The 14,985-nt window shown below is 55.1% G+C and overlaps 6 protein-coding genes across 6 annotated transcripts; 2 read left to right on the forward strand and 4 right to left on the reverse strand.

Annotated features, from left to right (window-relative positions):
* Positions 1 to 16: 16 nt before the first annotated feature.
* Positions 17 to 2,952, reverse strand: IWZ02DRAFT_425181 (Spb1 C-terminal domain-containing protein). The gene is made up of 3 exons (XM_066765891.1): positions 2,905 to 2,952; positions 2,702 to 2,851; positions 17 to 2,652 (listed from the first exon to the last, which is right to left on the reverse strand). The coding sequence occupies exons 1-3, from the start codon at positions 2,920 to 2,922 to the stop codon at positions 286 to 288; spliced, it is 2,535 nt and encodes an 844-aa protein (XP_066619638.1). The 5' UTR covers positions 2,923 to 2,952; the 3' UTR covers positions 17 to 285.
* Positions 2,953 to 3,220: 268 nt separating this feature from the next.
* Positions 3,221 to 6,080, forward strand: IWZ02DRAFT_435910 (uncharacterized protein; the record flags this gene model as incomplete). The annotated part of the gene is made up of 3 exons (XM_066766485.1): positions 3,221 to 5,440; positions 5,505 to 5,815; positions 5,888 to 6,080. 3 exons carry the CDS (start codon positions 3,221 to 3,223, stop codon positions 6,078 to 6,080), a joined length of 2,724 nt encoding a protein of 907 aa, XP_066619639.1.
* Positions 6,081 to 6,480: 400 nt separating this feature from the next.
* Positions 6,481 to 6,934, reverse strand: IWZ02DRAFT_493339 (replication factor A protein 3; the record flags this gene model as incomplete). The annotated part of the gene is made up of 3 exons (XM_066769923.1): positions 6,481 to 6,551; positions 6,618 to 6,720; positions 6,788 to 6,934. 3 exons carry the CDS (start codon positions 6,932 to 6,934, stop codon positions 6,481 to 6,483), a joined length of 321 nt encoding a protein of 106 aa, XP_066619640.1.
* A 381-nt stretch (positions 6,935 to 7,315) lies between these two features.
* On the forward strand, positions 7,316 to 9,836 carry IWZ02DRAFT_68182 (GTP-binding protein-like protein 1). The gene is made up of 4 exons (XM_066771064.1): positions 7,316 to 7,520; positions 7,573 to 8,313; positions 8,366 to 8,502; positions 8,550 to 9,836. Exons 1-4 carry the CDS (start codon positions 7,464 to 7,466, stop codon positions 9,484 to 9,486), a joined length of 1,872 nt encoding a protein of 623 aa, XP_066619641.1. The 5' UTR covers positions 7,316 to 7,463; the 3' UTR covers positions 9,487 to 9,836.
* A 1,295-nt stretch (positions 9,837 to 11,131) lies between these two features.
* On the reverse strand, positions 11,132 to 11,628 carry IWZ02DRAFT_68205 (uncharacterized protein). The gene is made up of 2 exons (XM_066771065.1): positions 11,566 to 11,628; positions 11,132 to 11,482 (listed from the first exon to the last, which is right to left on the reverse strand). Exon 2 carries the CDS (start codon positions 11,443 to 11,445, stop codon positions 11,233 to 11,235), a length of 213 nt encoding a protein of 70 aa, XP_066619642.1. The 5' UTR covers positions 11,446 to 11,482; positions 11,566 to 11,628; the 3' UTR covers positions 11,132 to 11,232.
* A 661-nt stretch (positions 11,629 to 12,289) lies between these two features.
* On the reverse strand, positions 12,290 to 14,683 carry IWZ02DRAFT_68472 (uncharacterized protein). Its single transcript, XM_066771067.1, has one exon. It carries the CDS (start codon positions 14,350 to 14,352, stop codon positions 12,463 to 12,465), a length of 1,890 nt encoding a protein of 629 aa, XP_066619643.1. The 5' UTR covers positions 14,353 to 14,683; the 3' UTR covers positions 12,290 to 12,462.
* Between the last annotated feature and the right edge of the window lie 302 nt (positions 14,684 to 14,985).

Here is a 14,985-nt window from a genome sequence, read left to right on the forward strand (position 1 = left end):
AAGAAGAACTTCTAAGCAGGTGGAAGACGTTCGATTCAAGAATTAGCGACACGGGAGATGATAAGATAAGCGTAATGACATGGTGTTGGTATGCCAAGTCGTCCACCAACGTCTTCTGCAATGGGCAATGAATGAAAGCAGCGCCGATTAGGTTGCCAGTAAAGCGAAGAAAATGACAGCTTTTATTAGTTCCAACACCAATCGAAATTTGACAGCCCAATGCACTGTACATGTAATCCTTTTTCCGGCTACCTAACGCCTTTAAATGCAGCAAAGTGACACCGTCTACTTTCTCTTCGCAGCCCTCTTCTGTCCCCGAATGTCCTTCTTCAACCGTGCATCCACCATCTTGTACTTGCCCTTAGTACCTCTGGGTCTGCCACTGATGCCTCTGTTACCACCCCTCGCCACAACGACCGACACCTTCTTCTTCGGCTTCTTCTTGGCTGCCTTGGACATGAGCTTCGCGATGCTCTGCGCCTTCTCCTTCTCTGTCATGCCCTCCTCGTTCTCCAGCAGCGCACTCTTCTTCTTGAGCTTCTCCAGCTTCTGCGCCGCCTTGAGCTTCTTGCGCGCCTTGGCCTCCTGTACCTTCTTGATGGGTCGCGCGTTGAGGGCGCGCTGCTTTTCCTTGATGGCAGCTGCAGCCGCGGCCGTCACTGGCCGCTGAATTCGGGCGTGCTTGTTTTCATCGTCAAGGAACCATTCGGGGAGGCCGTCAACATCGCGGTGCGAGTAGCGGTTGAAATTGTCGTCAAGAAGGTCTTGCTTGGTCTTCTTGCCAGACGCAAGCTGATGGGCCAGCGTCATAGCTTCAGCTGTAATGATGTCGATGTCTGGCCGGCCGTCCTTCATTGGTATAGAGTCTTGGTCCCACTTGGTCTCGTCACGCTTGACGGTTTCGAAGCCTCCTCCGACTTCTTCTTCATCTGAAGACCATTCGTCCTCTTCATCGTCCTCTTCATCGTCCTCTTCAGGTTCCTCTTCACTTTCCTCCACAACCTTTGTCTCCTTCTTGGGCTTTTCCGACTTTGCTTGCTTCTTCGCGGACGCCTTGTCTTCGGGAGACGTTGACTTGCTTGCAACATCAATTCCGCTGTCGTCGCCAGGGACATCATCCAATCCGTCGATACCCTTGAAAATGTCTTGATCAAAGAACATGGCTGCTCTCCTCGTCAATCCTCCCTCAGTCTTGTTCTTTGACAGATCCGTGACCAAAGACTTGGGACCGTCCTCGTCGTCAGAAGAGTCGTCGCTATCGGCATCCTCCATAAGCTCATCCTCGCTGCTCTCTTCCTTTTCTCCGCCAGAGAAGCCTTCGAATTCGTCTTCGTCAATCTCCTTTCCAGATTCTTTGCGAGCTTTCTTGGCGCGATACTTCGCATCCGAAGCTGATTTGCGTTCCTGGTACTGCTCGTACATGGACTCGAGTTCCCTGTCGAGGCGATCCTCCTCAGGGTCGCTTTCGTCATCCTCATCTTCACTTTGCTCCTTGGACTTGTCTTCGACGATGGCCATCTTGCCTTTTGCAATTTTGCCAAGTGCGCCCGCCTTGTCGACCTGTTTGAGCTCAAACATGGCATCCTCGCCATTGGGGCCCTGTTGCTCCATACCGATTTCCATGGGCGTAGTCATATGAAGCTGCATGCGGACGATTTCGCGCTGCTTACGCTCATTCTCTTTTCTCCTCTCCTTCTTCTTCCGAGAATCGTCCTGCTCGCGTAGTTTTTGCATCTCTTCCTGAATCTGCATCTCTTCATCCATCGGCTCAATTTCTGCCACTTCCTCGTCGGCCTTTTCTTCCTCCTTCTTCTGCTTCGAAGAGAAACCAAATATTTCTCGGACCCGCAACCGCCAACGCAACAAGCGCTTGAAGTCCGCGCGTCCCAGAATCTTGAGATCATCGCAGCATGCCCTAATCTCATCCGTAGTGTCCGGCAGCTTTGCGATGGTTGCTTGGGCGATGTCCCCATTGGGCTTCTGTTCGAAACTAAGCTTGTTCAAGCTGCCTAGCATGGCAATAGGATCCGTGGTTTGAATGAATTCGCTAACGGGTGCCTCGTGATATTGTGTGTAGTCTCCCTCTTCGTAACCCTCCCTCTTACGCTTCTTTTGCTCGGGGTTGAAGACCTTGGCCTCGTTGTTCGGCGCGGGCGCAGCAAGTTCGGCGAAGACAGAGCGCGGGTCCAAAAACTTGGGATCCATGCGCTTAGGAGCCTTGTAGCCTCTACAGACGACGAAAATTTCGGCGGAGACATTGCGCGAGGAGGGAGGCTTGGTCGCCTCGACCTTTTCGAAAAGTTGTTGGAAAACCCAGAGCAGCGAGTTATAGTCCTTGGAACGGAAAATCTTGGTAACAAAGGTGCCACCCTCGCGAAGAAAATCAGTAGCAAGCTTCAGAGATTGGAGCACCAGCTCTGCTTGTGTGAAAGCATCTTGAACCCAGGCTGTTCCGACGTTGGGCGCACCATCGTGGAGGACTGTGTCGGCCTTGAAGGTCTTGAGATGTTGGCGGAGTGTCGCGCGGCACTTTTCAGTCGTAATATCGCTTTGGAAGGAAATTACGCGAGGGATGGGTTTGATCGGAGCCAAATCAACACCAACGATGAGGCTGTTTGGGGGCATGACCTCGGCGGCGACTTGACACCATGACTGGACGGTCGTCAGCAGATTCGGTCACAGGGGGGAGAACAGATCGTACTCCTGGCGCTGCGCAAAGATCGATCAGGACTCTGCTCTTCTCCAAGAAGTTGAACTTTTTGTTCAATTGAATGAGCTTGAAGGAGGCACGGGCGCGATAGCCCTTCTCCTTGGCGAGATGGTACCATTTGTCGAGACGGCCCTTGCCGTGCTGTTGTGAAAGGTGTCAGTAGTGGTCTGGCGAGAGTTTAAGGTCTTTCGAACCTTTTTCTGAATCGGCATGGCTGCGACGTGACGGTGTTGAAAAAGCGGCGGCGACGTGCTAGAAACTTTTGGCCGACGCGCGCAGACAAAAAGTTCGGAGCGGCTGACCGCCAAGCCTCGGAAGCGGGACAGGGATTCATGGCACGGGCCATGGCAGCCTGAGTGTGGCACCCCCGCCAGCCCTTCCCAAGCCCCCAATGACGCAGCACTCTCTGTGCACTCACTCCCAAGTGCTACCTCCCCATTATTTCCTCGCATGCCGACAGATTCCATCCACCGCCCGACTCTCCTCAAACGCCTCCACGATCGACTCCCTATGGGGCCCCGCAAGAAGGTCAAACAAAGCACCACGGGGCCCGCACCCGACGATGCCTCTGCGCCAGGCACGCCAACCCCCCAGGCCTCCACCGATCCCATCGACGCCGAGCAGCCCTCGCCTGCGCGACAACTGACAAATGTTGAAATCAAGGGCAACTCAAAACCGACAGACCCCGCTGTTGGACGATCCGACTGCAGTCCGGCTCCCGGCCTTGCCCCACGGAAGAGCTGGTACAGTACCGGAACGTGGAGGGCAAAGGCAGCGCCCATCGCTCAAGTGGCCAAGGAGAGTATATCGTCGGCCGCTGGAGGAGTGACCTCCGACTCTAGTGAAGCAGGGAATCAGGAGAGCGGTCCGAGCACCCCAGCCAGATTATTGTCCAGCAACAGGAGGAACTCGAGCAAGTCAACCGCACTGGCAGCATCCACGACCAAAGTCCACGCAATTTCAGATCGTCCAAATGATTCTAGCACCAGCTTAGCTTCCGAGCCTAAGGATACCATCAGCGGGCCCGATGTCGATCCGCCCCTGCCTCCAGATCCCGTCAAAGAAGATGACAAAATGGCGCAGTCTGCGTCCGAGATTCCAGAGCAGGAGGCACAGCAGGCGGGGTACAGAGCAAGCTCCTATATCCCATCTGTAAGAGGCTGGTACGGATGGTGGTCGCGACCTGATGGTTATTCCGATGCAAAAGACGTCAAGACGGCAGAAGTAGCAAACGAAACTGAAATCGAGGCAGCAAAAGCAACATCGCTACCAGGAGTGACACCAGTCGATGAGACACCTGAACTACCCAAGCAAATGGAGGAAGTGAGCAAGGACGTACCAGCCAAGTTCGATGACGAGCCAACAAAGGATGTTCCTAAAGGCCACCAAAGAGGAACCCCAAGCAAGAGCTGGTTCTGGTTATGGAGTAGTCAACAAAATGCGGAACAAACGCCCGAGAGTACAGAACCGACTGTGGAACCACCCAAAAATGCGCCTGACATCAATCAAAACGAAAACAACACAGAACAAGCGGTGCAGGAACCGGCGCAAGAAACACAAGTAGAGGCCCAGGAACCTGTCCAGAAAACCTCACAGACAGATAAACCCATCCATCAGGAGCCGCCCAAAAAGTCAGCGGGTTGGGCGTTTTGGTCTCGATCACAACCAAAAGACTTTGACCAGTCAGATGCGGCTTCAACGCACAAACAAATAGGGGAATTGGCTGTAGCGGACACCCCTTCACAATCACATCCCGAAGCAGCTCAATTCAACGAACATAGGGATGAAGTTCCCAAAGAGCCGAAACAAACTGCATTGAAATCTATCCGTGGCTCGCTCCGAGGCCGAGGTCGCGGCAAATCCAAACAAATAGATCCTAGACCAGAAACACCCGTCAAAACGATTCAATCCGAAAGCGCATCTTCGACTCCAAAATCTGGTGATCAGCCAAAGACAGAACAAAAGGCTGCGGATGCCTCGCCATCCACCAAAAAGCAAGCCCAAAAGGCCCAAACACAAGTAAATCCAAATCTCCTGTTACCCGAGTTCAAGTCTACATATCGTATGGCTGCAACCCCCAGCTACTGGGATAAGATTCGGCGCTACTTCCTAGGGGGCCACGAGCCCGAGTCCCCACATCTTCATATTGCAAAGGAACCCCCAAGGGTGGGCAAAGCTCTCGCGATTGGCGTCCATGGCTATTTCCCAGCGGCCATTCTGCAAAGAGTCCTTGGACCGCCAACAGGCACATCTATCCGCTTCGCCGACGCTGCAGCCGAGGCAGTCGAGCGATGGACCTTGAGTCAAGGCTACCGCTGCGAGACGGAGAAGATAGCCCTGGAAGGAGAGGGCTTTGTCGGCGACCGAGTCGACACCCTGTGGAAGCTCCTCTTGAACTGGATAGATCACATCCGACACGCTGACTTCATCCTCGTTGCGTGCCATTCTCAGGGCGTGCCAGTGGCGATTATGCTTGTGGCTAAGCTTATCCAATTTGGCTGTGTCAACGCAGCACGAATTGGGGTTTGTGCCATGGCGGGCGTTAATTTAGGGCCTTTTCCGGAGTACAGGAGCCGTTTTTTTGGCGGATCGGCCGGCGAGCTGTTTGAGTTCTCGAGGCCAAACAGCACCGTGTCGCAAAAATATCAGGGTGCATTGAGAGTGGTGTTGAACTATGGAGTGAGGATAGTCTATGTCGGGAGTATCGACGACCAGCTCGTGTCTCTCGAGGTGAGTGCTCCTCAAGCCTTTTCACATCCCTTGGTTCCAAATACTGATCTACGCCTACCCGCAGTCCTCCACCTTTTCCAACATATCACATCCTTACATTTACCGTGCGGTCTTTGTCGACGGCCGCATCCACGCACCCGACTTCATCACACATCTAGCAGGCTTCGTGCTCAAGCTGCGCAACCTCGGCCTGCCGGACCACGGACTCATCCGCGAACTGTCGCCCGCATTGGCAGGCAGTTTGTACTCGGGCGAGGGTCACAGTCGCATCTACGACGATCCCAACGTCTATGCATTAGCGGTGCAGCACGCACTGCATACGACAAGCCTGCCGGCGAATACAAATCCTAGCTTAATCGTCAAGGACTACGACGGGTAAGCATACACCTTGTCCTCGACCAGTCGAGTTCATTGCCTTGGACCTTCGCTAATCCGCGTTTTTTGCAGCGTCGGCACGGTTGGCAGCAACCCCTATTTCCTTCCCTGGGCCATGCGCGGGCTGCTAGAGGAAGACTTTGTGCGCAAGGAATTGAGCAGCGAGGTCGAGGAACTGCTCGCCTTGTTTGAGAGCTGGAAGCCCGTTACCAAGCCACTCAAGGACATTCGTTTCAGGCTCGAGGCTGTGCGGAGTAAACTCTAGACGTGTGCAAATGCATCCATGGCTTCAAAAAGCTCCTTCTTTTTTGCTACAACGGCATCATTCATTGTTTTTTCCTAGACAAGGGCGTTGGGTGGGTTTCAGCGCGGCGTCTTATAGGTTTGACGGATTCTTGGAAGGGCAGGATCGGTTCAGTGGGATGGGCTTCTGTCGAAATTTTCTGCATTTTATTGGACTTTGATATAGAGAACAGCAATAACTTGCAATGCGTCGTCTGGCATTGTTGCCGTGGAATGATCTGCCTTACTACTCTTTCTAAAAGGAGTGTTTCGTTTTATTCTGACCTTTACAGTCTTTGGAAATCCTTCAATATTAAGACCCGTTGTCCTTTGCTGATATTGTGGTATCTTTTTAGTGTTCCTCGTGGCTCGTCTCGAATATTTTACTCCTCGCCGTAGAATATCTCCTTGTGTCGGTGTGTAGCATCGACGACGGCATCCACGGCCGCAAAGTCTATCCCTCGTCAGTCATCGTGCAGTCGACGGGCACTGGAGGCAAATCGCAAAGCTTAGGACGCACCGATGTTGGATCCAAAGTCGGTCGAGGTTAGCACCTTGACGCTCAGGTCGGCGTTGACCTTGCCGATGACCTCGACGGCATTGTTTGGCGTCAGATGGGCATCCTGTTGCGTTGTCAGTCCATCGCATTCTCTTCAGCCCCCGGGTTGATGCGTCAAGTGTGGGGCGTACCCGGTTGAGGTGCAAGTTGATGGGCCCGTTGGCATCGATGGTTGCCTCCTCGCCGCGCAGCTGAGTCACTTTGCCTAGAATGCGCACGGTCGAGTGCTTGAAGTTTTCGAGATATTGAGCGTTGATGCGGGGAGTTGCTTCGCTCATTGTGACGGTTTGTCGTTGCAAGGTCGTGGCGGAGGTGCTTTACGCGCGGTGGAAGACGCGACGCGATCTGGGCACGCACGAGTCGGACCGTCGTTGGCCAGGCTCCAAGGCCGCCGTCAATGACTCGGGTGGCTTTCCAGACGGTGAGCCACGGCAGTGGACCAAAGAATGGCTTTCTGCAATAACGCTTGCTCTTTTGGCCCCAAGTTTTGACCGTTGACTCAATTCTCATGACTGGACGTCTGACGGCGCAGCGCTTGAATCGGTTGGGACTTGGTCAAACGGCTACTCCTTGGATAGATGCGTCATACCAGTCATTCACGACTCGTCCTTAAAAGAATGACCGCTTGTCCCGGTGGTGCGCAGACTCCCCACTCGCAACGCCTTTCGTCGTCGACGTTTCTCCATCCCACATTCAATGTCAACGTATTCCGGCATCCCTTCCATGGACTTTGCCTGGTCCGTCCTCATTGCTACTCGCATAATACGACCGATCAAAACAATCGCCACCTACCGAATATAAGCAGCCATGGGCCCCACACGGGCGGAGAAGCTGGCGCCCCAGGACAGGCGCAAAGGCGAATCTGTACGCTCTCCTAAATGAGCTGCTTGAATAGACCAATTGACCTTGTTTTCAGGCGCTGAGCGACTTCGCCGAGTACGTCCAGAAACAACAAGCCAAGCGCGGCAAGAATGAGAGCTCGAAACCCGCCGCGCACGAGGAGCACGAGGAGCTGGAGATTCTCGACCAGCTCGGTCTCGCCGACGAGTCGAGCTCCGTCAAGCTCAAGCACGTCCTGCTCGACCGCGACGCCGACACGGCCGACGGCAGCGTCGCCCAGCTGTCGAACTACCTCAAAGGCCGCCTGGTCGAGGGCCACGGCGAGGCGCTGTTCGATCTTGGCCTCGAGGACAATGGTGATCCCATGGGGTTCACGCGTGAGGACTGGGACTTTGCGCTCGAGCGGGTGACAAAGTCGGCGGCCGACGTCAATGCCGACTCGCGGTTATTGATGACGCGAAATATGGGCGGCGACAACGAGGTCGGACCGCTGAATTCCAAAGACACGAGCGTTAGCGGAAAGCTCATTATCCGGCGCCGTCCGGAGAGTGTGGACGACGTCATTGAGACGAGGATTGCGGTCGTTGGCAATGTCGATGCTGGGAAGTCGACTATGCTGGGTGTCCTTGTCAAGGGCGGACTCGATGACGGCAGAGGAAAGATGCGCGTGAATCTGTTCCGCCACAAGCACGAGATTGAAAGTGGCCGTACCAGCTCTGTCGGAATGGAGATTATGGGCTTCGATAGCAAGGGTGAGGTAGTGTCCTCAACTGTCCCCGGCCGGAAACTGTCGTGGGAGGAGATTGGTCGAAGATCTGTAAGTGAGGTTGACAAGTGCTCTGAAGCATTCACTAACACTCGATCCGTAGGCCAAAGTCATTAGCTTCACTGACTTGGCGGGCCACGAAAAGTATCTGAGGACGACTGTCTTTGGCATGCTGAGCAGTGAGCCAAACTACTGTCTCCTTATGGTTGCTGCCAACAACGGTCTCATTGGAATGTCCAAGTACGATAAATGCCTCCGATGGCTATTCACTGCTGACGACTGTGTAGAGAGCACCTTGGAATTGCTGTGGCACTCAACGTACCAATCATGGTCATCATCACCAAAATCGATATATGCCCGCCAAATATTCTCCAGGAGACGATCACGCAACTGACCAAAATTCTCAAATCTCCCGGAGCCCGCAAAATACCCATCTTCATCAAGGACCGCGAGACCTGCATCAACACGGCCACTCAATTTGTCAGTCGGCGTATTTGTCCCATCTTCCAAGTCTCGAACGTCACTGGCGAAAGCGTTGACCTTGTCCGCACGTTTCTCAACATCATCCCCCATCACGGCAACTACGACGTTGACGCACCGTTTGAATTCCATGTCAATGATACGTTCAGCGTCCCTTTTGTCGGAACCGTGGTCTCCGGTGTCGTCAAATCCGGCTTTTTGCATTCGGGCGATACGGTGTTGATCGGACCCGACTCGCTCGGGCAGTTCATTACGACCAAAGTGCGATCCATCGAGCGCAAACGCATCCCCGTGCCCGGCTGCGCGGCAGGACAATCGGCCTCGCTCGCTCTGCGCAACGTACGTCGCAAAGACGTGCGCAAAGGCATGGTCGTCCTGCCGCGCGCTGACCCGGCCGCGCCCCAGCCCAAGGTGTATCGCGAGTTCATTGCCGAGGTGCTTATCTTGTCGCATGCAACGACCATCAAGACCAAGTACCAGGCCATGCTTCACGTCGGCCCTGTCAGCCAGACGTGTGCCATCATCGACATTGACCGCTCTTATATTCGGACGGGTGACCGGGCGACTGTCGCGTTTCGATTCGTACAGCGCCCAGAGTATCTGACTGTTGGCGAGCGCATCCTCTTCAGAGAGGGCAGGACCAAAGGTTTAGGCATTGTCAAGGGCTTGGGCTACGATGTCAACAACCCCTTGAATCCGGAGGACAAGGCTGCGGCGGCGGCTGAGAAGAATGGCGGAAAGTAGGTGCGTGATGTGTCTGTCGGGCAAAGCGGGTGAGCCACAGCTTGCGGCGCCTCTCGACACTGTTACGAAGTCTCTTTTAGTTTCTCTCATTGTCCCCTTTCCTTTCCAACGTCTCTGACCGCTTTCATGGCTCCTTGGTTGGGGCAAATCACCTCATGGCGCGTCCGCTCTTGGCGTTCTCACGACTCGAATTGGTGCAAAGGCAAGGCTGTGCAGCTCTTCGATTTTCCATCATCTCTTCCTTTCCACTCACTGTACGTACACGAAATCGTCTCCAAACTCATCGATTCTGGATCGAGATTGCGCCGTGATCGCACTGGCGGAAAGAAAACAGTATAATGGGTTGCAAGTCAGATCTCATTCTCACGTACGACCATAGCAGGTAGAAAACTCGGAACCCCGTCCGCTCTTCCATAGATAAGCTACCTTGCGGCCGATTAGTAGTTGCGTGGGTGACCAGCAGCGAATCCCGGCTGTTGTACGTTTTGCAACTTTTTGCCCCCTCGTCCCTTTTTCTGGTTCTTTGCTGGTGTGTGCGTGCGTGAGTGGGGCTGTCGGGTGGACGTTGTGGTAAGGGACGTGCGGTGGAAGGGGGCTGCGAATCTCATTGGCTCAGGGGTAAGTACGCGATGCATTTCAGCTTCACCAATATTCTTCTTTGGCACCGCGGAAAAAGTCGCAGTCCACAGTGTAGCCTCATGTGCATGCAAGCGCATCGCTCCTGCACCGCCCCGTTGCGCTCAGCCACTAGGGTGTGTGTAGTAGTGCCCTTGATTGACCAACGACAACAAGGATCAAAGCAGTCTAACTCTGCGGCTGACAGGCCGCCGCTCATAGACAGAGCGAACGGACAGACAGGCAAACCAACAAATGAACAAGCAAGAGCAAGGCATGTGGGTGTAAGCGTGGCAGTGCGGTGCTGGTGCGGTGCAGCGGCGCGGACAAAACACCACGAACAACTCGCGCACTACCCGATGCGGTAGTTGCATCGAGGAAGGATGTATACCGGATTCTCACGCGCCAAGCGCTTGGAACGCGGGCATCCACGACCACAAAGCGGGCGTCCGCTGCGCCAAAAGGCCGATTTGGGAAGAGAGGACGGCAGGCAGGATTTTTCGATATTGTGGAATTGCGGGTTCAGGATGCGGCTGCTGCCAATGAACGTCCGATAGACAGGCAGAGGTGGCGGTTTTACCGGCGCGGATGTTGAGTATGGCGATCTGATTTGCGGTTTTTGTCCAGGCGGGCGTGCTTCCAGGGATGGACGGACAGACAGACTGACTGACTGGCATGTTGAGTCCTTTTTTTTCTTCGTTTCGTCGGCAGAGACGGCCGTCCAGTTGACGATGATGGATGCATGGGGGCCAAGACGATGTGGTGGGATGGAGTTGCGGCAGCGGGGGCGGGTAGGTATGTAGGTGTGATACGTCGGAAAGCGGACGAGGAGAGATGGTGCGAGTAGGTAATCCCCCTTCTTCTGTCCGCCTGACCGATATCTGATCCTGTTTGTTGAAGATCTGCGCGCAGGTGGGCGGCTATCTCCATTTGCGTGTTGTTGTTGTTGTTGTGGGCAGGAAGGCAGCAGCAACACTCAGTCTGTTTTCCTTGGGTTGAGGCTCGATTGATTGGCGACTGACTGGGAAGGCTATATAACTGCTGCGTGGTGGCCACTGTTCAACACCAGACAGACCTGACCCAACTCACCGAAGCATAACTCAACTTCCTCTCCTTTTCGAAACAGAAATCCTATTCCTCTCTCTCCCACTTCCATCCATCTATCTCAACCACTACCAACCAACCAACCAACCAACCACCACCACCATCATGACACACCCCCACCACCCAGGCGCCAGCAGCGGGCAAATGCAAAAGCACCGACCCCAACACGTCCAGCAGCACCACCAAGGCCACCATCAACACCAGCACCACAACCACCACCATTCCTCGCACCACTCGCATTACCACTGGCACGAACACTGGTCCTACCACCACCACCCGCACCATCAACACCACGGCCATCAGCATCAGCATCAGCATCAGCATCAGCATGCCCAGCAGCACCACGGCCACCACCACCACCACCACCAGCACCGCCATCATTAGAGCCGGGCACGATTTACCCCAAAATAGCTTCTCTCGTGCGTTGCGTGTGTGCAGTGCGTGCGCCAGTCAGCGGCCGGGCTGGGGGCGCGCGCGTGAGGCTGGATTTAGAAACGGGCCCGGCGGCGGCAGCGGGAATCTTCTCACGTGCGATGCAAGTGAGTGAGTGAGTGAGCGCGGGGCGTTGATTGGCGTGGGGGCCGCCGTTCATTCATTTGGTGGTGGGGTCCGAGGATAGGGATGGAGGGAGGGAGGCAGGGCTTGTGGTTGATTGATGGAGTGAGTGAATTGATTTTGCTCTGGGTGGGGCGGTTGGGGCGGAAGTGGAAGTGGAAGTGGAAGTGGAGGGCTGGGCTGGGCTGGGATGGATGGGATGGATGGAGGTGGCTTGTGGTGGATGAGGGGGAGACGGGGCGATGCTGAAGGGGATAGAGAGGTTGAGGGAGTTGGTTGGGCGCTAGACATTGAGAGATGAGCAAGTGTTGTGTTGTTGGTAGAAAGAAATCGTTTGCTCTGAACAAAGTATTCATGTGGCAAAAAGCGATGATATTGAAGTATAGCGATATGTTCAAGATTTTTTCGCCGTTGATAGTGAAAGAGGAAGACTCAGAACGCCGTGAAATGCCCAAGCGGAGATGGTATAGCGAAAGTGAAGCCAAAATTCCAACGCAACCCAGCCCAGCCCTAGTAGTGCATGCTGCGCAATAACTCGCTCAAGTGCTACAGGAAACCCACCGAGCCACTGAAGAAAACGAGAGACAAGAAATCGCAAATGTATCCAACAAAAGAAGAAAAAGGCTCGCGCCGCACCGCTCTAGTCACTGCGGGAAAGATGTCAAAAGGCAGGGCCAACAAGGGGGCCCTGAGCCGCCGTAGTCATAACTCCCCCTGAAAGAGGAAGCCGGTGTCCTCGCCCCCTTTAACACGGAACTCGGCGCCCTCTTCAGCGCCGACCTCGGGAAGGGGAATCGTGGCGTAGGGCTTGGAGCCGTAGCAGCTGTCAAGGCGGTCGTCGAAGCCTTCCCACCCGACGCACTTCCAGCAGCTAAACAGGCTCGTCGGATCCCACTTGCGCTTGATGCTCAGCAACTTGTCGTAGTTCGCGCCGAAGAACGTCTGCTGCCACTCTTCCTCGCCGTAGTCGGCTTCGTTGAGGTAGCAGCCGCCGCCTGGCGTCAGTTTCTTGATGAAGCCGATGGCCGTCCGGGATGCCTTCCACAGCTTCGCGACGGCTGCCTTGGGCGTGCCGTCCCAGTAACCCGACACAAAGTCGATGGTCCACAGTGCGTCGCGCCAGCCAGGGTGCGCCGATGTAGCGCCCTCACTGTCTGGGGTGTTGGCTGGCGTGGTTGCGTAGACCTGGAGCATGAAGCCAGGGACCTTTGCGCCGGCGGCAAGGCCATTAAGCAGGGCGTCGACGAGAGCTGATGTACTCTTTCCTGGCTCAAAAAGCGAACGTGGGACAAGACGTCCGGTCTCGACAACGGCCATGCCGCCTGGCGCGTTGCGTTGGATGATCCAGTGGTAGTCCGAGTCGGTGGCCCAGTCCTTGTACGTGTTGAAGTGCTCGTAGGCGTGCTTGTGGATGCTGAGGCCTGGGAGCGAGGTAAGAAAGTTGGCCCATTCGGAAGTCAGGTCGATGAGGTGTGACAGGGGCTTGTTGGACGGATACACGAGATGAGTTTCAATCTTGTCGTGGCAGAAGAAGTTGTAGCCCGAAATGTTGTTGGCTGACCAAAAGGGCTGACTCTGGACGAACGCGTGAAGGACAGCGCGATAGACCCACGAGTCCCGAATGTCCTCAGGAGTGTTGGTGATGTTTGCCAGGAAGCTGTAGGTGTTGAATTGCACATGAGGGTGGACCTTGAACTTGTAGTTGATCAGGACGGCATATGTGCCGCCACCGCCGCCCCTCATGGCCCAGAACAGGTCTGGTTCGTTGCACTCGTTGATGGTCCTGAAGACTCCGTCGGCAGTCACAACATCAAACTCGACCGCCTGGTCGACCATGAGTCCGTAAGAGGGACCAAAAGGACCATGGCCAGCCCCCTGACCGAAACCCCCTGCGGGGCCGACACTACCGACAGCACCTAGGGTGATGTCCATGCCTCTCGCTTGGAAGAAGTCTCGAGCCTCGCCAGCGCTCACACCGGCACCAATCACACCAATGTTTTCGTGCGATTCATCGCAGTTTTGGAGAGAGAAGTTCTCATGGTATTCCAGATTCCGAATGTTGCGAGTCCAAAGCGCCAGTGAGTTGGCAGCCACGCTGCGTCCGAGATAGTCGTGGCCAGAGTTCTTGATGGAGAGCCTAACACCGGTCTTGTTGACAAACTTGAGAGTCTGAATAACGTCGTCTGTGGTCGTCGCGTTTACGTAGTACGCTGAGAGGGCGCCAAGGGAGCAGGATTCTTGAATTGGTGCGCTCTGCAGCTTGCCAGTCTTGACCAGGCATTCTTGTTCTCCGCACCCCTCCCACTGGAGATTCTGCATTGCGCCATAGACCGAAGATCTTGCCATGTCGTCTCCATAGCGACTTTGAACCCAGGCACACTGCTTTGCATCGTAGTTGCTCGAGCCCTCAAAGCATGAGCTGGCCATGGGCTCCGTGATCCGTAATTGGCCGCCGAGAGAGGTGTTGAGGGCGCGCCATTGGTCGTTGGAAGGCCAGCAGGATTCACCTGGAAGGCATGAAAAGGAAGCTGACGATAGTTGTGCTGCCAGCAGCAGCAGAAGCGTCTGCGGCAGTCTTGATAGAGTAACCATGTTGTCTTGGGTATAGGGTGGTCAGGATTCATCCGTCAAGCTGGGACGACGGCTATATGTAAAACACATGTCGAGCGAAACCAGGGCCCATCTAAGGCGCTGCTGCGGCTGTGTCGCCGGTAGCAGCAAAAGACGAAAAAAGGACAATGCGCCGCAGCAACCCCCATCACCGTTCGGAGTCTGGGATAGTGGAAGAAAGTAGCGAAAATGAGGGACAGGAAAAGCGTCATTGGCTCAAGCGCGAGGCATCATTGGCGGCGGCACAGGCAGCCAGGCCGCTAAAGCGCTGTGATGGGAGCTCAGCCTTCCTCGGGGGCCATTTTTTGCGCAACTGACGTGATACTGCTTAGGAGAGCGCATGTTCGCAGAGAAAAACGGTCGCGACGGCTAGGCCAGGCGACTTGTCTCCGCGTGCGCGTGAGCCGTCAGACATTGGCGGCGGCCGCGGTGAAGGGGTTGTGGGGTGGGAAAGTCAGACTTGTAGTCAGCCACGGAACTGTAGATCCGCTTGTCGTCGCTGCGATAAGATGGACAGGTACATGGGCACGGGCCCAGCTATTCTTGAACCAGCCCCTCGATAGACTGAGTGACTGATGCTGCGCCGCTTGCAGCCTGCGGTTTTGCGGCAATTGA

Source organism: Phyllosticta citriasiana (assembly GCF_038021145.1).
Source record: "Phyllosticta citriasiana strain CBS 120426 chromosome Unknown IWZ02scaffold_13, whole genome shotgun sequence".
Lineage (NCBI taxonomy): Eukaryota > Fungi > Ascomycota > Dothideomycetes > Botryosphaeriales > Phyllostictaceae > Phyllosticta > Phyllosticta citriasiana.